The sequence below is a fragment of the Bombyx mandarina genome, chromosome 06 (genome assembly GCF_030267445.1).
Source record: "Bombyx mandarina strain Sakado chromosome 06, ASM3026744v2".
NCBI lineage: Eukaryota > Metazoa > Arthropoda > Insecta > Lepidoptera > Bombycidae > Bombyx > Bombyx mandarina.
This window is the reverse complement of record NC_143213.1, coordinates 4,080,228-4,106,630: the sequence shown is the minus strand read 5'-3', so window position 1 is coordinate 4,106,630 and position 26,403 is coordinate 4,080,228. Positions and strand designations below refer to the sequence as shown.

At 36.5% G+C, this 26,403-nt stretch overlaps 1 protein-coding gene across 2 annotated transcripts in view; it reads left to right on the top strand.

Moving 5' to 3' along the window:
• FER (tyrosine-protein kinase Fer) overlaps positions 1-25,883 on the top strand; it is a 51,971-nt gene extending 26,088 nt beyond the window's left edge. Inside the window, exons 3-14 of one of the 2 annotated variants that reach the window (XM_028170317.2) lie at positions 8,159-8,255; positions 8,778-8,979; positions 10,014-10,151; positions 12,954-13,211; positions 13,843-14,053; positions 15,835-16,017; positions 16,933-17,133; positions 17,340-17,516; positions 18,093-18,306; positions 22,479-22,754; positions 23,277-23,399; positions 23,948-25,883. In XM_028170317.2, the coding sequence (XP_028026118.2) occupies positions 8,159-8,255; positions 8,778-8,979; positions 10,014-10,151; positions 12,954-13,211; positions 13,843-14,053; positions 15,835-16,017; positions 16,933-17,133; positions 17,340-17,516; positions 18,093-18,306; positions 22,479-22,754; positions 23,277-23,399; positions 23,948-24,084 (2,217 nt within the window). In that variant the 3' untranslated portion in view covers positions 24,085-25,883. The remainder of the gene's footprint in view (positions 1-8,158; positions 8,256-8,777; positions 8,980-10,013; positions 10,152-12,953; positions 13,212-13,842; positions 14,054-15,834; positions 16,018-16,932; positions 17,134-17,339; positions 17,517-18,092; positions 18,307-22,478; positions 22,755-23,276; positions 23,400-23,947) is intronic. The other variant, XM_028170318.2, reaches the window with a different exon arrangement.
• The last annotated feature ends 520 nt before the right edge of the window (positions 25,884-26,403 follow it).

The window sequence follows — 26,403 nt, the reverse complement described above, 5'->3', positions numbered from 1 at the left end:
AAATGCTTCGTTTCAAATTTCTATCAATATTTGATCACACTTGGTCCGACGTCCACCGCCCAGCCTACGACTTCTGAAACAATAACAAATTGCAATTCGTATGATTAGTTACATTCATATAATTATCAACTGACACTTCGAGCTTTGGTTCCCGTAACAGCTACGCACCAGATCAATTGTGTTTTTATTGAAACATGTATATTGAATAAAATATTTTTTGTAGCAAAAAATATTATTATCTGCAAGTAGTGTTATCGTTGATAATACATTATCAATTTTTTACAGCTAAGTTGTGCATAAACGTGACTTTATCATAAATTTAATGTTCTAACTAAAGTGACGTTATTTTGAAGGCTCTGTATGGTTTCATTCCATTCGATTTGTTATTTAACGAGTAATTTGGTAAATCACTAATAACACGCACATCATACAACCTACAAAACACGACACGTCTTAATAACTCGAACTGGTTTTGTTTATTAATGTGTATTTTAAGATGACGTCAGGCACGATTTAGTCGATGATGCGTGGTGTCGCGATGTGATTTATCCAGACTCACAGGTTCAATCTAATAAAATTTTTAAATAACTACGAAGCTGAAATCTTTCGTCGTTTCCAAGACATTCGTGGAGAATAGTCTTCGTTCCGTTCAAGAAGAAAAAAAAAGACATTTGCAAGACAAGTCTCAAAGCCTGATTAACATAATAATATATGATTAAAACGCAAAAATGAACTGCTTGATAAGTATATCACTGGATTAGTCAAGAGGATTGGTGACTCGAAATAAATATGAGTATATTACGGGGTTTCTTACTAGTAAACTAACATGGGTAATTAACATAGTGCTACTACTGCTTAGACGTGGGATAACGACTGTGCGCAGAACAAGAATAAATCTGATTAAACTAGGTCACTCGTGTCATTGTTGTTACACGCTATTGTGACGAAATATTTGTATTATTTTTAATCAAGTCTGCTTGTAAACGGTCTAGATCTGGTTATAAACTGAACCACGGCCCACTTACAACAAGGCAGGAGCCGTTTTTTTGTACCGTTACCCACATTGTCTCCATCTCGTCATATTCTGACGTGACATTGTGACATTTATTTATTCTCAACCGTTCTTAATACTTGTAATTTCTTCATATGAATTCTTGTGCTGACAATTTTCGGTCAATCTTTCTTCGACTACAATACATCTTTACAAGTGTTTAGCTGGACCAAAACTTTCTCTTAAAGCTAAAACTCAATAGCTGACAATAAACGACAGAAAAAAATCTATCAAAATTTGCAAGTGAAAGATTTCACTTTCAAAGCTTTGCATTTAAGATTGATGACTTTTGAAATCGTTGAATAAATTTGTATTTCTATTATTAGAGTGTTAGTATTTTATGAGATTTAACTAGCTTAAATCTTTTTCCTGTCATCTAATACAATATCATTCAGCATATAGGATCTTAAGGTATGACATTGATAATATTAGGGGCAATGCTAAGCCGCTGTCGATTGCTGAGGAAGACCAAAATTCCTTTGGTCACTTGCATGTGATAGCACTGTGGATACAACCAGTTGCAACTTCTTAATACCACAGCCTGGTGATATATAGAAGACAATAACACATCTAGCTAGATTTGGGAATTTAAAGGAAACGGAAATGGAATTTTATGAAACCGTCGTGGCCTAAAGGATCTTCGTATGTAGCGATGCACCGGTGTTCGAATCCCGCAGGCGGGTACCAGTTTTTCTAATAAAATACGTCCACGGTGTAGGAATAACACCATGTAAAATAAAAATCAAACCAGCAAAATTAGAATTTGCGTAATTACTGGTGGTAGGACCTCTTGTGAGTCCGCACGTGTAGGTACCACCACCCCGCCTATTTCTGCCGTGAAGCAGTAATGCGTTTCGGTTTGAAGGGTGGGGTAGCCGTTGTAACGATACTGAGACCTTAGAACTTATATCTCAAGGTAGATGGCGCATTTACGTTGTAGATGTCTATGGGCTTCAGTAACCACTTAACACCAGGTCGGCTGTGAGCTCGCCCAACCATCTAAGCAATAAAAAAAAGGAAGTACATTAATGTTATTAAAACAAAATGAATAACATATTAAAAATACTACTATATTCATTGCAACTTAAGCAAATAAATGTCTTTGTTACATCGTTGTGTAATAGAATTCGTGAGTGTTGATAGAATAAAAAAAACAATTAAAGTTGCAGATTATTCATTATACACATAGCTCACGACTTTCATGTTTATTGAGGCATCCTGAATGTAACATCAATAAGCATCTTGTTAGCATCGACATATTTTATTTTAACAGCATTCAATTGAACAAGGTTAAAATAATTTAGAACGAATCATTTATAACACTTAAGATTTCGATGGTTATTATTAAACCAATCATTAAAATGAGAAGAAGACGAGGCTTATGCCCTAAAATCAACGATAGCTCATTGTGAAGGTTACACATTGCATTATATGCTATCTGAACTTAGTAATTCCATTATTAATTTCCATACATAACTAAGATGATCTTCGAAAAACGTGTTTCATAATAGGTATTGACATTTTAATAAATACTTTAGAAGTCTTCGTCATGTAAAATGAAATCAAATAAGGCATGCTAATTAGTCACCTTCTTTAAAATTGCAATGTATATTTTTATATACTACTAGCTGTACTCGTCCGCTTCGTTGGCCATTTAAAATTAACATTTTTATTTCTCATCCCCGCAAAGATTCTCATCATTAACGCCCCCGCAACTGGTGTAGGGAGTCCAACACTCATATAAATATTATCCTATCCATTAAGTACATTTATTTTCTACATGGATATCAAGTTTCAAGTTAATCGGATGCATGGTTCAGTAGTTATAACGGAACATCCGTAAAAACCACTATAGATTTATATATTAGTATAGATTGAAGTTTAATTTTGAAACAGGACTTTTAACCGATAAGGTCGTCGTGTAGCCATAAAACGAAGCGAAGCATTCGATACGCAGTGATTAGTTATGCGGTGTTTCAGTATTGGCGTATTTAATGTGTTCGCATTATGTGTTTCAGTAATCACATCGCAGCGTGTGGGCTTCGGACATTAAACTGTTTTAGCGATACCCGCTTAATCAAAGCTGTTTTACCGTGTACTTTTAAATTTAAATGCGACCGATTCAAATCTTTCTCGGAAGATGGAGACGTCTAAAAAGTTAAGAACCCGCTCCGTGATCCATAAAAATGATAAAAATTCAGTTAACTGTACTTAAGGCATTATAATAATGATATTCGAGTTTACTCTGTAAATATGTAAATATTTCATAAACATACGGAAAACCTTTCAGTCTTCAAAATCGTCAAAAATTCACAATTTTTATTCGTTTTCATATGTGTATTATTGAAAAAAACATTGATAGTTGCTGCTAAGATAGACATCTAATTATACATAATGTCTGGCTTTTAAAGGTTTTGTACATCCAATAAAAGGATAGCAGTCTTATCCGATCACAACTGTGTCTGTCTGTCCGCCTGTCACATTCCAAATCAATAGTTGTAAAGTTTTTTTTTATATTTTAGCACTTGTGCACCGACTAGAGTTATGAGTGAAACTGTACAAAATTGAAAAAGCATTCTTAAAGCGTGTCATGTTACATTTATATATTATTTTATAATATTAAACTTTACAGTTTACGGTTTCAATGACCACATATTGGCTGAGTGAAAGATCTTTACTTTAGAAAACATCAACAACATACCTGTTGTATATCTAAACGTTAAGTTAGTATCATCATATTTTTATTTATGCCGTAGGCATTGGTGTGATTCATTTCATAAAAACTTTGTTAATGATTACCAAAACGACTCAACGTTCTTACTCAAGTAGTTTTTATTATTTTCATTTTATAAAATAACAATATACATACTTCGAAATACTTAACGAGATGAGTGACTCAGTTTACTGGTACAGGAGAGTAAAAAATCGGTCTAAGGAAAACTTTACTCTCGAGGGAGATATTAGTATCCACACCTTTCAATAGAACTTCTGAAATTCGAATGTAGGTAGCACAAGTTTCCTTGTGGCTATTTGTATTGTACAATGGACGGATGATACCGAAGTTGTAGAAGTTACTCTAGAGACCGGGGTACACTTTATCTTCTTCTGTTATCTTCCTTTGTCCTTCTTTTTATTCATTATCTTCTTCTAGCCGAAAAGACTTTTTATCGTCACTCTCATGTGATAATGTTGTTATTCAGAAAATGTAATATCTAAAATTTTAACGATAAGGACGCAACAAGACAGTATGAAAAAAAATAACAAAAACAAAATAAAAAAATGCGAAAAAAGAACTTCTTTAAGTATCCTTAAGATATGAGTATGCGTTTTTTTGTTTACACCTAGTTAGTAATTGAGAAGTGAGCACAAATATTGGAATCATTTCCGGATACCTCTTAAGGCTAAGTGCCTACACCTAAAAAGTTTTGACTCCACTTGTCGATGATAAATTATTTGTTTGTAAACACATTGTTGGCTGGTATATGATATTTGAATAATAATAATAAATATTCAACAATCATGCCACGTTAAGTGGTCCCGTGCTAAGTTAGTAAAGAACTTGTGTTACAGGTACCAGATAACGGAAATAAATGTAAGATTTTTTATTATACACATATATATATTTAATATATATCCATAACCCTGGAAAAGACATTTAATATTTATCATACAAATATATTTTAATTAATATGTAATATTTATTATAATAAAATATAAATATTTATTATACAAATATCCTCCCTTGGCGGGACTCGAACCCGCGACCCGCTTGTGTAGTGACCATGTCACTTGACACTACACCAGACGGCCGTTAAAATCATTAAAGAAAAGTCGCTACGAATAAAATAAAATTTTGGACCCACTTATATTATTTCCTCATAACATAACTTACCGCAATGATGTTATAAAATAAAACGAGAACTATAAGCAAAACCAAACACTGCATGGACAAACAGTTTTTTTTTTGTATGCATATACACTTGATGCTACGGTACAAGTTGTAATTTAAGATTAGCGTTTAATTGTTAATAATGACGGTTGTAAAACACGGAACAGCGTACTAATAACTGTTGAAAACATTGAGTTGGTGTCATCATGTCTTTATTTAATTAGCAGACACAGAAATGGCCGTGAGAAAATTTTGATGAAAGCTGAATAGGGTAATCATCAAATTCAATTTCTTGAATTAAATAAGATTTATTTAACGTTCGTTTTAAGTTTATAATAGAGATAGATATCGAGGGGTGAAAGACTTTTTTTTGTTTAAACGACATTTTTGAAACTCTACAGAAGAGCTTTTTAAAGTTTATAATTTGGAAAAAAAAATTATATAAAAAAATATTGAACGGGGTAAACTTAACTGCAGTTAAATTAACAGCATCGAATTTTTTTTTTTTAGCTATCACACCACGTTAACTGGTCCCGTGATAAGTTCGTAAAGAACTTGTGTTACTGGTACCAGATAACGGAAATAAATGTAAGATTTTTATTATACACATACATATATTTAATATACATCCATAACCCTGGAAAAGACATTTATATTTATCATACAAATATCTTCCCTTGGCGGGATTCGAGCCCGCGACCCCCTTGTGTAGTGACCATGTCACTTACCACTACACCAGACGGCCGTTATTTTTGATACTAATACCAAATAAAACGGACATTTAGTTACAAAGATATTTAAATGTCGCGTATTAAATGAAACGTCGCTTAACCCACATAGTTTTTCACCTCTAATTCAAATTTTCAAATTCAAAATCATTTATTTCAACTTAGATGTCAGTATGACACACTTGTTGAATGTCAAAATACAAATAACAATGTTAACTCTACCACCGGTTCCAAAAAAAGCCACAGTCCTGAGAAGAACCGGCGAAACAAACTCAGCGGGCTTTTTTTTTTTTGTTTTTTCTCAAATATTTTCTTTTTTTTAAATAAATAGAAATATTCACAATAAAAGAAAAAACAAGTCTAAAAAAAAAAAATAATAATGAAAAATGAAAAGGCCAGGAGCGAGCGCCTCATTCCCACGTAGTGCCATCTAGTAAATAATCCTTAACTTTATAATATGCCTTGTTGCACAAACGTTCCTTAACAGTTTTCTTAAATCTATGAACAGGTAGTAGTTGAACGTTTAGTGGGATCTTGTTGAAAAGCTGTACACCCAGCCCCCTAAAAGAGTTGCTTATTTTCTTAATTCGAGCCACCGGCAACGCAAGCCTATGTTTGTTCCTAGTGTTCACATTGTGCAAATCGCAGACTCTGGGGAATTCTTCAATGTTTTTACGCACGTACAATAAATTTTCAAAAATGTATTGGGACGCTAAAGTTAGAATTTTGATTTCCTTAAACTTGTCCCTCAAGGATTCCCTCGGGTGCATATTATAAATAGCACGAATAGCCCTCTTCTGCAGGATGAAAATCGTTTCGACATCGGCAGCATTGCCCCATAGCAAAATGCCATAGGACATAACACTATGAAAATAACTAAAATAAACCAGGCGTGCCGTATCTTCATTAATATACATTCGTATTTTTTTTACCGCAAACGCTGCAGATCGATCTCGATATTGCAATATAAATACATAAAAACATGCTCACTTATCTCACAAGATCCGTATCACACAAAATCGTGTTGTGTTTCTATGTGTTTAGTGCAAGTTTTTTAACATTCTTCAAAAGTTCAACTCAAATTTGTAAGCAATGGAAACAGCGCTCCTAGCGGCAAACCCTCCAACTCTATACAAATTTGAGTTAACTTTTACGTTATCGAGAACGTTAAAAAGTATACTAAATAGATGTTGTGGAACGTCGAATGTGTGACATCATTAGAGAGAAAGTGATGTCACAGTGTGGCCGTGACCTGCAGCGTTGAAGTTTCTAGACAAGGAAGATATTCAATACGTTCTAGAGAAAAGAGGTTTTTGTGGTTAATTTAAGACGCGCTTCCATAGGTTTACGTTTTAATCCCGTACCTATTTCAAATATTCCATTGTTTTTCGCCTTTTTGAAATCTGTACAGTTGTCGAGGCTATCCTATTTTTGTCGAGGCTACCTATTAACTAGATAAATCAAATGGACGTCTTCTGAAAACAAAAAAAGCTGGCATGCTGGTGTAACTATGTACAAGAAAATGAAACTGCTTACATTAAAATTCATAACCTTTAGATCTTAGATACGTATTGTTCGTCCCACACATATTAGCTGATGAATTCTAAATTAATCTAAAAGAAACGTTCTTTGTAGGATGTAGCACAGCTGTTTCAATATGCTTTTTATTTTGGGCCAAATTTACGGAAATGATAAGAGTACCTACGGGTGTACGTGTACAAATACGGAAATAAATATATTTAAATCGACTACCTGAATCGGTGCACATAGTTATTGAACTTGAATTTAGTAATAAATTATCTAAATCTTTTTATTATACTTAATAACATATTTAATAACCTATTTGCAAGTACGCATGGAATGAAATAAAAGAACTGATAGCTGGATTTTAGAACTGGGAGCAATATTTGAGACGAGAGTTGACGAAGCTTCAAGTACCTTTATGACCGCAAATATTTCAGAAGAACATTTTACCTTTTTACTCTTTTTGATTGAATTTATCTCCGAACTGACTGACGATAGTTTTAGTTAGTGTTGCCGCTGTCAGTCGACACAAGAGCTCAGCCGGCCTATTATTACAAATTCAAGACTTTATACGACTTAATTTTTTTAAGAATTTTTTATTTATTGCATATCTGGGTGGACGAGCTCACCTGGTGTTACCGGGGGGTTACAGGAGCCCATGGACATCTACAACGTAAATGCAGCCACCCACCTTGACATAATAATATGAGTTCTAAGGTCTCCGTATAGTTAGAACGGCTGCCCCGACCTTCAAACCGAAACGCATTACTGCTTCAGGGCAGAAATAGGCAGGGTTGTGGTACTTACCCGTGCGGACTCACAAGAGGTCTTCCAACAGTAAAATTACTCTTAAATGAACCAACTGTTGACGGCATTTTTAATAGATATTAAATCAGAAAACGATAGATGTTTAGATGAAAGGAGACATTTCGAAGCACTCCAATAAATTTATAATCTTGTTTGCAGCTATCCGAAGAAGTGCAGAGAAAACAGAGCGAGTACCAAAAGTGCCTTGAGTCTTACAAACAGATGCGGGCCAAGTTCGAAGAGAATTATCTCAAATGTAAGTTATATTTGATAATTCATATTTCAACGCTGTTAAGTTATTACTCCTTACCGTCTATTTTACTTTTAATTTATAGAGTTTGTATTAAACAGTTATTTTATACTGTTTAATTTTTTATGGAAATATGTTCCATGTGAAACTCTTTGAAGAATTATTCGAGATGATTTCCTCATCTCCTTTTTATCATCACACCCGCCGCCATCGGAGCAAAGTTCATCAATATAATCTGGAACCGCTGCGTTCATCGACAGTGCGTTTCTAAAAATCTTTTCTGCCACGTACCATCCGGCCTTGGAATGAACTCCCCTCCACGGTGTTTCCCAAGCGTTATGACATGTTCTTCTTCAAACGAGACTTGTGGAGAGTATTCAACTGTAAGCAGCGGCTTGGCTTGCTGATGTCCATGAGCGACGGTAACCACTTACCATCAGGTGGGCCGTACGCTAATCTGCTAAAAAAAGCAATAAAAACAATTGTAAAGTCAACTAAGTTAGAAAAAATCTCCATCGTGGTTTTCAGGTCCAACTAGCAGGGGAGGGAGGAAATTAGATGAGACGAGAGACAAATATGGCAAAGCGTGCAGGAGACTTCATCGGGCACACAACGAGTATGTGTTATTGTTGGCTGAGGCGACCGAATGCGAACGAGCCCTTCGGACTGCAGCCATCCCTGCGCTTTTAGAACAGCAACGTCGCCAGGGGGAAGCTACTGCTACTTCTTGGTATGTGTGACTTAGAACAGCAACGTCGCCAGGGGGAAGCTACTGCTACTTCTTGGTATGTGTCTACTGATCCACAAAACACAAAGATCCTGTCGCTTAAGCATGAATATTATTAGGGTTTCGTATCTGCGATTTAGCAGGAGAATCATGCGCGTTGTCACTGGGTCAATAATTCACTTATCTTTATCGGATCTCTTGCTGCATTTTCACTGATTATCAATGGTCATTAGGTTTTTTTAAAGTTTAGATGAGTCAGCGAACGTGTTCACGGCCAATCTGGTCTTAAATAGTGGTCATAGACAATTTTTTTTTGGTACAATTTTTCCTTGTTAGGAAAGGCAAGGGGATCTAAGCCCATACAGCCTTGTCTGCTCTATATATTCTCTGAAATAATTTTTAAAAAAAGCCGAAGCTAGGTCTTATATGATATATATTCCAAGGTCATAGACAAATCATTGTTGCCATAAACATGACATCAACAACGCAAATGCCGCCGCCTATTTGAAACAAGAGTTCTCAGCTTCAGTTATTTAGTGGAACGGTTACCTCACCTTTCAAATTGGACCGCATTACTTCTTCGGGGCAGAAATAGGCAGGTTGGTGGAACCTACACGTGCGGGCTCACAAGAGGCTCTATCACTAGTCCTAGTTCTAGCGTAACTAGTTAAATTGTTTTTCAGTTTTTAGCTTTTAGTATTACGGTGTTTAATACCTTTTATTTCGAAAAAAAAAACTGTTTTTTCATTAAATTTAAGATAATTAAATTAGTAAACAGCCCATGTGAGATGGTGAGCAGTCAATGTTGTTCGTGGACATCTCAAAAGTCAGGCACAATGAAGACGCTGCCGCCATGCCGGTCGCGATTATACCGCAACCAAGTATCATCTACGCATTCATCCTAATAATCTTTACATTGAAACATTAACTTGTGTTTTTGTTTGCATTTTTATATTACTCATATTCTAGAAAGTCTACATAGTCTATTTTTGTTGATTTAATACAATACATTTTACTATTCACACTTCTTCGAACAGGAAAGGGATCCTTTTAGAAGTAGTGCAGCGTTCAGACTATAGTACCGAAAAGTTCAGGGAGATCCAGACCAAAGTCGAGACTACAGTGCAGAATCTGAGGCCTCAAGACGAGTACAAAGAGTTCTTAGAGAAGTACAAGTGAGTTCTTAATAAAATATATTTTTTATTTATTTTTTATTGCTTAGATGGGTAGACGAGCTCACAGCCCACCTGGTGTTAAGTGGTTACTGGAGCCCATAGACATCTACAACGTAAATGCGCCACCCATCTTGAGATTCTAAGATCTCAGTATAGTTACAACGGCTGTCCCACCCTTCAAACCGAAACGCATTACTGCTTCACGGCAGTAATAGGCAGGGCGGTGGTACCTACCTGCGCGGCCTCACAAGGGGTCCTACCACCAGTAATTACGCAATTTATAATTTTGCGGGTTTCATTTTTATTACACGATGTTGTTCTTTCATCGTGGAAGTAAATCGTGAACATTTGTTGAGTACGTAATTCATTAGAAAAATTGGTACCCGCCTGGGATTCGAACACCGGTGCATCGCTCGACACGAATACACCGGTCGTCTTATCCCTTAGGCCACGACGACTTCTAAAATGCGTAAAATGCAAATTTTGTTTGTATATAAAATGTAAAGGCCAGTGCATCGCAAATCGTAAAGTGGTTTTTTAGTAGTTAGATTCACTACACGCACTAAGTATTTATAAATGTCATGATCACGTTCTTCGTCTTACGAATCTCGGAACCTTTTATAAAGTCGTGTGAATATTCTTTGTAAAACCTCGAAATACTATTTACTTAAAATACTAATTGCTTGTTTAATAGCAACATAATATTTAATATGTTTCACAATATTCACATATTCATTCAGTTTCACAAAATTCTCTGAACATGAGGTCACATATCCGTCAGCGCATAGTTGGAATGGCTCCGTGGGTTACCTACGATTAGGTACGAAAAAAAAGTAAAAGAAAAATAAGAAGCAGAACTGAGATATAATCTTTGCAAATTAGCTTTCTTCTAAGACTGTTTTATGAGAATTACTTTAATAAATCCTATAGATATCCTATAGATTGCTATAACTATAACTAAAATTGGTAAGGTTGAAACCATTGATATGCTCTTTCGCTTCTAAAGTCGAGGTACATTAGTAATAGTGAACAATTGAGATTAACAATTTGTTAATGTTCACATACATTATTATGCAATAATAAATACGTAATGTTATCTTTATTTTAAATAAGTCATTAATAACCAACGTTCCATATTTAAACAGCTTCGAGATGGAATCTCCTATTCCGTTATAGATAATCAGACGGCCAATAACGATTATTTTCAACAACAATCTTTACCGAATCCCTGCGGAGCCCGTTCAGATATTAGACACCAAATAACAATCACTTAAAAATAAACCGATGACTTCATTTTTATCACTAAAACTAATGACCTTCATTATTTATCTTACCGCAAATGACGTTTGTAAGAAAAGGAAGTAGGTATTTCCTCTAAATGATTCGTTGAAAAATAAATTAGATCGTAATCCGTATCCGTAAGAGGATTTTGTAGAAAGTATGCAACCCTGAATTAACATAAATGTCTGCTATCGTTTTTAGAATCCGATCGTACTACATTCACCGCAGTTAGCAAACACCATCGATGTTTAAAATTAAATTATACAATGTTCGCATACAGATTTAGTTAATGGAATTCTATTTTAACGCTAGCGGACTTGCTTTACTACAAATGTTTTTATTTAATTTTAAGGTGCGCATATCGATATACGAACAACGTATCATTAATTACGATATCATCATCATTCTCCTGCCCTTCTCCCAGTCACCTGGGGTCTTTGCAACATGTTTTCTCCTTTCGCACTCCTCTATCATATACAATTTCTTCGCTCACTCTTCTCTTACACATATCGTCTTTCACGCAATCCATCCATTTCTTCTTAGGTTTACCTCTTTCTCTATGTCTTTCCACATTCATAGTTATCACTCTCTTACCAACCTCATTTTCATTTCGTCTCATCACATATCCATACCATCCCAAACGCGTACTTCTCAGCTTCTCTGTCACAGGTGTCACTTTCAGACTTTCTCTAACATGTTCATTCCGTATTCTATCCATTCTCGATAATTAAGATATATTACTAGTCAAAAGAAGAACGCGCACAAACTTAGGTACCTACATATATACTCACCCTCCTATATACAATTTGTTGCTTTTATCACCTCATTTCAGGTTACAGAAACATATATTCGCTTTCTTATATAAATTCAATAATTATTTGGTTCAGTACCTATTGACAATCTTTTGTGTTAAATCGTAAATAAATAATATAGCACATAGTAATTTTTTGAAACGATAGTGTAGAGACAAAAGAAAATGTAATATATAAAATTAATCTAAATTCTATTGTGTCGGATAATGGTCAAATTACTGATCATTAAGCAAACATTAGTCATAACAGTTACAATTATTCTTGAAAACTATGTTAGTGAATACATATTCAATTAAGTAAAAACAAATTCAATACAAATAAAATAGGCACCTTGTGACAACCGTTTGCAATGTAGGAAAAGCGAAGCCAGTCTAACTACGGCCAATGTTTTATGAATGTTTTATTAAATCGTGTGTGAAAGAGAAACATTTTTGTTCATTACATACTCTACCTGAGTTGCAAGAAGTACCTAACACATGGCGGCCCAAACTACGAATCCCACATGAGGTTGACAGAAAATCAGTGATCGAAATATCAGCTAAATCATACTCGTATTTGTATACCTACCTCTTTGCCTTTTCATTTAAGTTAATTTGTATACTTTTCTGCTTTATGTTTTGTCCGTAAATCTAGCTGTATTTGTAAACAAAAGGCTACAATCGATTTTTATTGCATTTCATTATTAAATTATTATTTTATTCTTTCCCAGATCGCCTCCATCGACACCAGTGATATTTACATTTGACGAAAGCCTAGTGGAAGACACGAGCGGTAAATTACAACCAAATCAACTGACAGTCGATAATCTCACAGTTGAGTGGCTGAAGGAGAAACTCACAGAACTGGAGGCAACATTGCAGGACAACAGAGAGAAACAGACCGCTTTGCAGGGACCAGAAATAATAGGGAATGGGGTTTGCAAAAACAACAATACCGGACTCACGAACGGCGTAAATGGAATCGACAGGTATGTCGATGGATATATAAAAGAAATTCAGTTCAAGAATGTTTATTTTTTGTTACAAATTAATCTACTTCCAATTATATTAATTACTAGTAATTATGAAAATAAATATTTTTGTCTTTGTTCGTGATCAATGCTCTCCAAAATGGTATATCTGATTAACTTAAAACTCCGGTGCAATTGTTGTTAGTCCTTCAGGAAAGCTTTTTGTCAAAATCCCAATATTACCTATGATAAGTACACGGGGTGGCGGGTAACGGTGTAAGTACTACATTTTGTTATTGCTTAGGTGGGTAAATGGGTAAATGTCGCCATGTACCTTGAGATATGAGTTCTCAGTTTTTACAGTAGAACGGCTGCCTCACCCTTAAACCGAAAAGCATTACTGCTTCGCGGCAGAACTAGGCAGAGTGGTGGTACCTACCCGTGCGGACTCACAAGACGCCCTAGCACCAGAAATTACGCAAATTATAATTTTGGTTTGATTTTTATTGCGCGATTTTTAATCTAGGGATAGTCAAAGTATGAAGAGTCCTGATTTTGTTAGTGTATTAGACATAGGGCTTTAAGTATTTCAATTAATAAAAAAAAGAGCTATTTGAAAGAATCTCACAGTTGATATTTTCTTTGACAGGCACTCTCCTCCGCCGATTCCCGTCACAACATCGGAGCCCATAAAGTTGTTAGAGCTACGCGTAGCAGAACGCAAATGTGCGAAACAAGCGGAGATGATACGATCCGCGTTGGCCGAACTAGGATGTGAAGAAGCACCCAGCGGCTGCCCGGATCTGTCGGCCGAGACAGTCGGCGTTGACAGCTTAGACGGAAGCTCTCCCGATCATCAGGTAACGTATTCCGATATTTGCAGATGATAATAATAAACTGTTTGACTGGACTAATTGACTGGTGGTAGAATCCGCACGGGTAGGTACGGGTAGGTAATGCGTTTCGGCTTGAAGGGCGGGGCAGCCGTTGTAAGTATACTGAGACTTTAAAACTCATATCTCAAGGTGGGTGGCGGCATTTACTTTGTAGATGTCTATGGGCAGCCAGTAACCACTTGACATCAGGTGGGCTGTGAGCTCGTCCACCCATCTAATAAAAAAATACAAGGCACACGCTGCGGCAGGTTTTACAAAAGGCCGAGGAATATAGCCTACCGCTTCGCTTCGTATACCTAGTCAGGTCATAAATTCTGTCACATGTTTAATGTAAAATAATTGAAACCAGTTTATTCATGATGTAACCATTCATATACCAAAATGAACTTAACAAAACATAGATTCTTATGACACTAAAGTTTATTCAAAATGACCTCCGTGATTTTGAATACAGGCCTTCAATCTGCGCGGCCAGTCGTCTATCGCAGCTTGAACGAGGTCCATGTCAATATCGGCGGCTGCCTTAATCAAGGATGTCTTGAGTGACTCCAAATTGGGATTAGGCTTTGAGCACGCCTTTTCCTCCAAGTGTTGCCATATCTTGTAATCTAACGGGTTCAAATCTGGACTGGAGGAGGGCCAGTCTTCGTGCCGGATGAAGTCGATTTCACGCGGCGTCAGCCAGCCAGTCTTGTGTGCTCTTCGCTCTATGAGCTGGCGCCAAATCTTGTTGAAATACCCAGTGCCTGTTATTGAACATGGTATGAGAAACAGGTTCAACAAGGTTCGTCAGGACTGTATTTTGATACAAAACTGCATTCGTTTTTACACCTTTCTCACAAAAATGTACCTCTGTTAAGCCCCAATAAGAAACTCCCAACCATACCATGAGCGAGGATGGAAAATGACCTCGTTGGACACGCGGAATACGGTTGCTCGCTTCTTCACTACTGTGTGCGTACACCTTATCATTTTGTTTGTTGTAGCTCTCTTCTAAGGTAAAAAATTTTTCATCCGAAAAAAGAATTTCCCGATATTTTTTTCCCGCGTACCGCTTCAACAAAGCGCGGCATCTCTTCAGTCTCAGGTCCATTAGACGAGCATTCAAACGATGTCCTGTTTTTCTTCGATATGCCCGAAGCCCTAAGTCTTCATTTAACACCCTTTTCACCGTGGTTCTGCTTAACCCCATCTGAAGGGCCAACAGTTTCTGCTTACGTTTGGGATTTCTTTGAATTCGCGGCTTCACAGCTTTTATCACTGCTGGAGTCCTAACAGACCGAGGGCGACCACTTCTTGACCTGTCATCTACACTAGAGTCTTCATTGTATCGTTTGATGGTACGACAAACGAATCTTTTGGTTATATTCAAATTTTTCAGTATGTTAAAAATTTTAATTGGCGCGTAACCGCAACGATGCAACGCAATAACTGCAACACGGTCTTCTTTAAGCGTCCACTCCATATTTAAAAATGAGTAAAATTCTAAAAGTATACATTTTTATTTTCATGAACAATTCGAAATTCGAATTCAATAAACTTTTTTGTGGCCAGCATTCTAAAAGAAAAGTTTTTACTGTGTGACAATACTTATGACCTGACTAGTTATATATTCATATGGATGTAGTAAAAAGCGGTTATTTCAATACTACAAACAGACACTTTAATTTTATTTATATGTATAGATAATGGTCGAATTTCGATCGCTGGGCTACCACTACTTATAATTAATGTTCAACCGTCAGGATCGATCATCTTTTGACTCGAAAACGTCAATGGATGCGTTACGGTTGCACCTCCACTCGATAATTCCTCCGAAGCCGTTCTTCAGACTATTCATACGACCTTTCCGACGAAAGTCAGCACCGTCTAGTCCCGCTTTACCGCCAAAGACTTATCGGAGCAGCAGTGAGGGCCCCGCGGACACGGTAACCGTACAAACTCGACGTTGCAAACGGATCAGAGTTGTGAAGCGTCGCTTGAAAAAACGCCTCGATGTTTATGTGCATTGTCGTGTTCACGCGACGAGGAAGCGAAGGAGTCGCGTTGTAGATCATTGTCGTAACAGTGTGGTGAGTGCCACTAACAGCGATGTGGCCGCGCGGCATGACGCGGCGTGCGCCAGTTGCATGACGCTTACCCTCCCACAGCGCCGCACCGAAGCACGGAACAACAAATAGAAAACGTTGGTCTTTCGTCGTCTCTAATTTTAGCACGAGTTCTCGCGTCACCGTGCACAGTACGAACTTCTCTCCTACACTTTTGTATGAAATTAAAATAGCACCCGCTCACGTTAAAACTCAGTTTCAAAATCAAGGTGAAGTCGCTTATGACGTTCTATATATCTTAACATTGCATACGGACCGTCTGAGCGCGTTTCAGTCTGATTGAGATATTGGCGTCACTTCATCCTGTTTTCCCACGTTATTTCGTGGTTTTAGTGTGCGGTTCAAAGTAAACTAGGCGTAGGTCATGACCCGTTAAGTATCATAAAATTCTGGACAGTTGATGGATCCGTTTTCGATGTACATAACACATTCCGAGCTACCGCCGCCTTACGTGATCCCTCGTAGGAAGAAACGATTGAAACAACTACAGCTGGAACTCGAAAAGGAATACGAGGTTACATTATAACGAGCATATAATTTTGTGTTCGATTTCAAGTGTTCTTTATTTTTCATGTTGACACTGCTAATATCTTTCACGTGCATGGTCTGAGCCTGTGTTTGTTGTGACAGTTTTCGTTGTTCTGTTTTGTTGTATTATGCTTAGTTAGTAAATACTTATAACGTATTTTATGCTCACAATTACAATTAAATAGATTTTTTCAAAACATTTCTCAGGTGAGCGTGAGTGAGACAGAGCGTTCTCTAGTGGAACAGGAGTGGTTCCACGGTGTATTACCACGCGAGGAGGTGGTGAGGCTGTTGCGTAGTGACGGAGACTACCTAGTCCGTGAAACAACCAGGAACCACGCGAGGCAGCTAGTGTTATCCGTTTGCTGGGGACAGCATAAGCACTTCATTGTACAGACCACGCCAGAGGTATGTTTAAGTTTAAAATAAGTTTTTTCTCCATTTTATTCGAATTCGAGCGCGTTTGCCCTCTAAGCGACACTAAATTATGAGCTTCTCTAACTCATGTCTGGGAGACCGCATGATGTGTCCGAAGAAGCTCACAACACGTTCCCAGCAGATGGTACAGAGCCCTTTTTCGGATTGGTATACATGCCGTTAATTTTTATGTCCAGGGTCACTATCGTTTCGAAGGAGCAGCGTTCCCATCCGTGGCCGAGCTGATAGCGTGGCAGAGGGCTAGCGGCGTGCCCGTGACGGCGCGTTCGGGCGCGTTACTGCGGCGCGCGGTGCCCAGAGAGAACTGGGAACTCAACAACGATGATGTACAACTGCTCGATAAGATTGGAAGGGTAAGATCGATATTGGGTTGTATCAACTAAATAATAAAATAAAAAGATGTGTGGTGTCGTGGAACACCGGATAGGAACGAAGTTCCTTATTATAAAAATATTAATTTTAAGTTCTATTCGAGGTATAAAGAAAATAGAACTGGAGGTTTCGCAACAACCCACGGTCATTCGGTAACGTGCGAACTTATTGTTGTACACTTCATTCACGGTTGTTTGCATAAGAGTTAGTGTATTGCGCAAACGAACGCTCTGAGATCGTGGTCAATGAATGATAAAAAAATATGTTATTTTTGAACGTTATTACAAAGTTAAGCCGTACACTGTGTGCATTACTAATAAAAAAATTACGTTACGGACGCTTTTTCTCGGTTAGGATACCTCTCCGTATCGTCCCATAAGGAACTTCGTTCCAAAAACGACTTTTTTTTTACACTCATCTCTAATGTTATGTTTCCGCTATCTGACAATAGATGGCTTTGTACTTCTCCAGCGTTCTAGGTGCTACTAGATCCTTCGATGTTCGTTCGACTATTCGGCGATAGATGGCGTAACAATATGGTGAAATTTCTCGAACAGGGTAATTTCGGTGACGTGTATAAAGCGCGTCTGAAGACGACAGGACAGGAGGTAGCCGTGAAGACGTGTAGGGTTGCGCTACCAGAGGAGCAGAAGCGGACGTTCCTACAGGAGGGACGGATCCTCAAGCAGTACCAGCACCCTAACATCGTCCGGCTTATTGGCATCGCCGTACAGAAGCAACCCATTATGATTGTCATGGAGCTCGTTTCAGGTACAAATTATTATAATTTCCAGAATAATATTATGATTTTTATTGCTTACTAGTTGACCCGGCAGACTTCGTAGTGCCACAATCGATAAATAAAAGACCTAAACTTTTGTATAAAATAAACTTTAAAACAAACAAAAGGAATCCGTCGGACGGGGGATACATCAAAGGAAAAACAAAATTATTATTTTTATTGAATTCCGAGCATTTTCATATAAATTTATTTACCTTTTAAACCTTCTCTGGACTTCCAGAAGTAATTCAAGACCAAAATTAGCCAAATCGGTCCACCTGTTCACGAGTTTTAGCGAGACTAACGAACAGCAATTTATTTTTATTTAAATAGATAGATAGACGAACATACGTCTCACCTGGTGTTTAGTGATTACACTTTAGGTAGTGTTCACGCAAAGACCTTATGATATCATTCTCTAGAACATTTTTTAAATTAAAACGGCTATCTAATGTTCATCTGAGTATTCCGATTTTACTGCAAATTGATAATACGTCACATATAATATGGACATATCTGCGTCTTAAGTTCTACATCTGCAAAATATCGACATGTTTAAAACGGGATAGTGTAATGGACTGAAACAATTTTCGAGTGTTTGGTTCGTTTATTCGTTTTCTGTACATAATGACAATAACTCTTAGCGATAAGACCGCCAATTGTACTTTTTGTGTTTAATGTATCGCACTGTTTATTTGTTTTTTTGGTGTACAATAAAGAATACTCTCTCTCTCTCTCTAATGACAGTAATTGTTTTTTAACAGAATTTTTATGCGTATCGAGTTGTTTATTTATTTTAAGAGATTTTCGAATTATTTTAAGTACTCACATTACTAATGGGTATTATTAATAAAAGCAAAAGTAAATCTAACGAATCAAAATTGCTTGAATATATCTTTTCAGTACTCTATTGCACAAAACAGGAAATTCTATTTTTGTTTGTTTATCCTATTGAGTTGAAAAGTGCCGCAGCTAGTTACAATTCAATGGCATGCGTGCGCTTGCCAAAGAAAGCAGTTGCCTAATTTCCCAAAAAACATAATCCTTCGTCATTGAATCGACGGTTAGGTATCCAATTAAAACTTACACATAATGGTGATTACAGCCATAAATGTAAATAATGTTTTATATTGACACTAGCAGACCCGGCCACACGTTGCCGTGGCTAAGGTTTTTGTTACTCAATAACACGTGGCCGGCTAGCTAATACCAAAAATTAACAAAGTAAGAACTACTGGATTTCACTGTATTGCGTTTACTACGAAATAAATTTCACTTATACTTTAGCCTCAGCAACACATGGTGTTTATGCCATTAAATTGTAACTTATGTGAAACGTTGGTATTTTTAACATAGCGCTATCTATGAGATATTAATGTCAGACAGTATTACAATTGTCTGCAAAAACTGATTTAAGGCGCCATCTGTTTTAGAGTTATGAAATTTGCAATTAATAGCAATAATCAACATATGAAATAATTTTATTGTTAACTAATAAATATTTCGACCATTAATCGAAAAAAAACCCATCCTATGGCCTAAGTTGGAACAAAACACATATTTAAAAAAAAGTTAAAATCGGTTCAGTAGTTTAGGTGTCCATCGCGGACAACGGAACGGAACTACTATAGATGAAGTCAAATGGCTTGAAATCGAATACATCTATCTACTGATAAATAACTGCACTGATATATTATTATGTAAATTAAAATAGACTAGAATTTGGCGCATACATTATCGTCTAGATGAGTGAGAGCTATATTAGGGACTAATTTGTTTTGTTTAAATAATGTCTCGTATTGAAATTTGAGCGGGTAAGCTGGAAGTCTGTGTCATTCGTATATTTAGACACTGGACGTGTGGGTTCAGATTACTACATAAATACAGTTTTCCATGTGGGTGGAAGTGTAAAAATTGGAGAAGAGCGTGAAGCACAGTCAACGGTTGCATAGTCAGAATAAATATTCATGGTTAAGTTTAAAGCCCACCTAATAATGTTTAATTATTTTCTTAAGTGTTCGTTTCATATATTTTTTTACAATTGGGCCGTACAGGCACTCTTTTACATCATTTATACATATTTAAAAACATATCCGCATTTTACATTGATGTGAAAAGGACTATTAAAGTTATGATAGTGATGAATACATAAACAAATAAATAATTAGTTACGGACTTACTGATCACATCTATTTATACTAAATCGAACGTAGTAATGGTAGTTTGAATCTATTTAGATATTCAACCAGGAAAATTATTAATTGTTTACGCAGTTAAACGACTAGATTTTTATTAATGTACTACTTGTTTAGCTTACGTACATTTCCTTACAAATCGTCGAAACAATCCACCCGTTATCGAGATCAATGTGATTTGGGTCTGTTCAGTGAGTTATCGTGCGCTGTGTTTTGTCAGTTTTGTTTTCAATGCATCACAATTCGGCTTTCCACTTTTTAACGTCTATTATCATATAACCAATATATATTATAACTAGCGACCCGCTCCGGCTCCGCTCGGGTCTTTAACAAAAAAAAAAAAAACGATATTTGGCATTTATTTTTTAAAATAAAAGAACACTTATTGCGACATAACTATAATAGTTAGACATAAGCTGTCGCGACACTTTTTGTAAATAATAATGTGTTCTACAAAGTCGTAGTACATTATTTTATTCTACCATCAATAGTTTTTGTAGGGCACGCGATGTAAAGAATATTTTAGGTAATTTTTTTACACCTTGGATTACATTATTGGAGTTTTAGTAAAGATCCCAAATTTTTTCAAAAAATATTATAGCCTATGTCACTCGGGAATAGTGTAGCTTCCAAACTGTGAAAGAATCTTTCCAATCGGTTCAATAGTTTCGGAGCCTATTCAATACAAACAAACAAACAAATCTTTCCTCTATAATATTAGTATAGATAATGAGGGAAGTCGTGCATACATATGACGAAATAATTATGAGATAGGTCTATTTAGTCAGTAATATATTGTTCAGTAGAATTTTAAGTAATATTGAAACTTCCATTCGACGTTTTACAACTACGTGGCGGCTTTTATGTTGTTATATGAATGGGTTTTGGTAATAAGTTAATGCGAGGACGGCTGTGGGCTCGTTTATCTATTTAAAGTAAAGGAGTTGAAAAGCTTTTGGTAGGCAGATGCTTCTGGCATTTCTGACGTCCATAAGCGACGGTAACCACTAAGCAGCAGGTGAGCCGTATGTTATCTGCTATCTATTCGTTATCTGTTCGTTAGTCTCGCTAAAACTCGAGAACAGATGGACCGATTTGGCAAATTTTGGTCTTGAATTGTATGTGGAGGTCCTGAGAAGGCTTAATAGGTAGTATTCTCGACCAGAAGTGAGGTAGTTAACAAAAAGAAATAAATAACACAGAACTGGCCTAATTATATTTCACTGAATTAACAAAACTTCTAACAAAATGATTTCAATTTACTATTAACGAAAACTGTTAAAATTACACAAGAACCAAACATGTTTCAACAAGAACCGCACACGCGAACGCCACGCACAAAAAAGAGGCAAAGGCTTTTTTTTATTTTTTCCTACCTAAGCTGAGAGCCTTGAGAGGCTATATCAGCGTAACCCTAACTTTTGTAGGTGAGCTCACGGGGCTCAAACCTGATGACGTTGCTAACACGAACCCTAGCAAGAGTCGTGCTTCGCAGAATCTACCACCGGATCGGAAACGCGACCCACTGAGAAGATCCGGCGAGAAACTCAGTGGGCTGTGTCTGAGAGTTAGGCAAAGGCGCAGCGAGGGATCGTTTTTATAGTTTTAGCGCTGGCTCTCGATCGGGGGTTGCCAGGACTCGGTAACAGTAGATAAATATGAAAATGCTCGGAATTAAATAAAAATAACAATTTTGTTTTTCCTTTGATGTGTCCCCCGTCGGACGGATTCCTTTTGTTTGTTTTATGTTTATTTTATACAAAAGTTTAGGTCTTTTATTTATCGATTGAGGCACTACGAAGTCTGCCGGGTCAGCTAGTCTATAATAATAATAAGCCTTTTATTCCATGCAAATAGTAGGTTACATACATATTTCAAATATAAAGAGCTCGTCTGTCTATAATGGCTACAAAGAAGGTCTATGGTTGTGGTAGTTTTTTAAATAGTTCACCCAATATTTCTTCTAGGAGGTTCTCTTCTCACATACCTCCGTACGAGGGCAGCTGCGCTTAGTTCTCGCACGCTGATGGCGATGTGCCGGGACGCGGCGGGGGGCATGCGCTACCTCGAGTCCAAGAACTGCATTCACCGCGACCTCGCCGCCAGAAACTGTCTCGTCGGAGACGACAACATTGTGAAAATATCAGACTTTGGCATGTCTAGGGAAGAAGAGGAGTACATAGTTTCCGGAGGAATGAAACAAATACCTATTAAGTGGACGGCACCTGAGGCATTGAATTTCGGTTTGTCTATATATTTTACTTTATTTTAGCATATTTTATTAAATATACTGGTGGTAGGACCTCTTGTGAGTCCGTACGGGTAGGTACCACCGCCCCGCCTATTTCTGCCGTGAAGCAGTAATGCGTTTCGGTTTGAAGGGTGGGGCAGCCGTTGTGACTATACTGAGACCTTAGAACTATATCTCAAGGTGTGTGGCGCATTTACGTTGTAGATGTCTATGGGCTCCAGTAACCACTTAACATCAGGTGGGCTGTGAGCTCGTCCACACAGCTAAGCAATAAAAAAAAAAAAAATAGTTTATTTTATTATTTCATTTTCCTATATGTTGTATATTTTTATTTAAATATGTAGGTACGTTTCATTTGGTAGGATTTAAAATGATGTGTAGGTACAAGGCAAACGATTTAAAAGTAACACATACATTCTCTACATTTTATTACATGTTGTTTTAATTTTGATTGACACATTTATTTTAAACAAACAATTATATGATTCTCGCTTAATGATCTTCAAATTTTCAGGAAAATACACTTCGCTATGTGATGTATGGAGTTACGGAGTATTGATGTGGGAAATATTTGCAAAGGGAGACACGCCATACGCGGGAATGAGCAATTCAAGGGCTAGAGAAAAAATCGATACCGGTAAGCTTCTTTCGATTATGTTCATCATCATCATCAGTCCATTGCTGGACATAGACCTCACCCAAGGTTCGCCACAGCATCGGTCTTATGCCACCTACAACCAGTGAATTGCTATGCACTACAAAACGCAGAATATGCAGGCATCCTATGAGGTCTACTGACGACCTACTGAAGGTCGCGCGAATTTTGTTAATCTAAGATATAAAATTTTCGTGTCGCGGTGTTTGTTGCCAAACTCCTCCGAAGTGGCTCAACCTATTCTCATGAAATTTCGTGTGCACATCGGGTAGATCGGGGAATTGGATATAGCAGTAATACCATATATTTTATTCTCGTATCCTATTTCGATCCGGTTATAAATGCAATCGTAAAAAGAACTGACCTTGATCAAGCCTTATTGGGAAGGCACTTAGGCTGTTCCTAGTAGTCTCCCTCCTGGTTAAGCGGCAACCACTTCGGGTAAACCATATTCCGTCCATCCCAAAAAAGACCTAATAATCTATTAGTTTCACTTAAATGTATACTAACCACTAACTTGTTTGTTCTAGGATATCGTATGCCAGCACCGGAAGGATGTCCCGAAGACGTGTACGCACTTATGCTGAGGTGCTGGGAGTATGAGCCTGATAAGCGGCCGCATTTCCACCAGATATACACTATCATAGACAGTATATACAATAGATAAGAATTCAGTGCAAGATATTCCTCCGTGTCAGATTTTTTTAAGGTTACCGAAATGCATTTGATTTCGTTGTTGCTTGGACATCTTCGAGAATTTTTTAAAAACAAATTGTGTCTAAAATTGTGTTTAAAAAATTTTGGAAAATGTATTTTTTTGTTTACAAAGCCAAACAATTTTAGTAAGTTTTACGCGCCTGCAATAACACGATTGCAGTTCGAACCTCGCGTTCGGGATACGACGGTGCCTTTACGATTTTCCAGTGTAAAATTGCGTACAACACATAAAATGAAGGGCTCATTTTCGTTTTCGAGAACAATTTCGTTACACCAATGCGAAAGTGCCGAAACATAAATAAGTAATGATTTATCTAAATGACTATTGGTATTCGGGACTCAATATATATCTTTCGCAAAGATACTACTTCTGATAGGGAATCAAACACTAAGTCCGTGTTGCAATAATCAGGGTAATTAAACAGTCGACCAACAAAGCAATATTCATCTCAGTTGTACACTGGATTCGAAGATAACCTTACCTTTGGCACAATTTGCGGTATTATTTTTGTGCTAGTGGTGCCATTACAGTATTCTTTTTAAAATCCATGGACCAATTTAACGACCATTTAAAATATAAGGCGATTTTAAATTATTAAAGTTAAATCAATCAAACCATAAAATATTGGTTCTACCAGTAGGTACCTACGGACGCTTTTTAAAATTATTTTGATTGTTTGTAAATAACCTTTGAAATTATGAATGATCTGAAATAACAACTGACAATATTAAATCGCAAACTTGTTTTATTATGTCCGGAACCTTGAAAACTTTAGAAAAGAAGATAAAAACATTTTATTTAATAAAAAAATTTAGGTATATACTGATAAACTTTAAGTCAAAATATTTATAATTTACACTTACATTCGCAGTACCTACGTACTGTCACAATAAGGTGTGGATCTCCTTCGAGTGGCTCTTTATAATTAAAATTTAAACATTACAACATTTCATTAAAAAGTGTTTTTAGTTCATAAATGTTATTTTAACTATATTAAACCTTATATATTGTTTAGTATTAATTCATAAAAAATTTAGATATTCATATTAGGTTAGGATTGGTATGTATTGTAAGAAATGTATGAATTAAATGCAAATATTCTAAAAAAAATTGAGTTAGGTATGTAATTGACTAACCATATTATGTTACACAAAAAACAATATATGGCAGTAACACGATCCAAACATTTAAGTACGTAAGTGCATAAGATTAGACTAATGATTGTAAGGAATTAATGACTTAATTTCATCAGAAACAGACTTTAATAATAAACGTGATGTATGTTAGGATTAGGAATAATTAGACCGTTATACCTACGTCATTTTCATTTATTTTTTTCAAATGAAAGAACCAATAAAGAAACATGAAAGAAACAGTGTAACTCAAGATTAGTTACACTGCCTTTAATAATATTAACGAAAATAATTAAATTAACCCAAGTATACCTTAAGTTTATTTGTTGAATGTTGCTCGGATTTAAAAGAATGTGATATTATTATGTGCTTCCACGGATTTAAAAAAAATATCGTTAAAGGAAAAGTTTTTATTTTATTCAATTTCGTTTTCTTGCCTCTTTTGGCGTTTTAAGCGCCAATCGTTTTGGCGGTACAAAAATTATATTAGAACAGGAAAAAAAGTGAGCAACTCGTATTAATAAATATATTTTATGTAAGGAACAAAAGTATTTGATATGTATGATTTATTGTAAATATCTTTTCGTACAATAAAGTGCCAGATAATAGTATAAAGTTTTTTTTATTTTCTTTTCTAATTCTGTTCAAGTTCATTTCAATATGATCTAATTTCTTTTTATTTAGCAAAGTAGATAGCCAACAGAATGGGTAATAAAAAAGGACTACGCTGGATGAAATGGTAACTATGAGAATTCAGGTAATTAAAAAAAGGCGGTATTTTAGCTACCGAGTTCCATACAAACCATTATGAATAACCTAAAAAATCTACTGTGCTAATAGAGCTTCGATAAAAAAATTTTTTTTTATTGCTTACATGGGTGGACGAGCTCACAGCTGGTGTTAAGTGGTTACTGGAGCCCATAGACATCTACTACGTAAATGCGCCACCCACCTTGAGGTAAGTTCTAAAGTCTCAAGTAGTTACAACGGCTGCCCCACCCTTCAAACCGAAACGCATTACTGCTTTACGGCAGAAATAGGCAGGGTGGTGGTACCTACCCGCGCGGACTCACAAGAGGTCCTACCACCAGTAAAGAACTCATCATGAGTAAGAACGTTTTAGTTTTATCTAGTT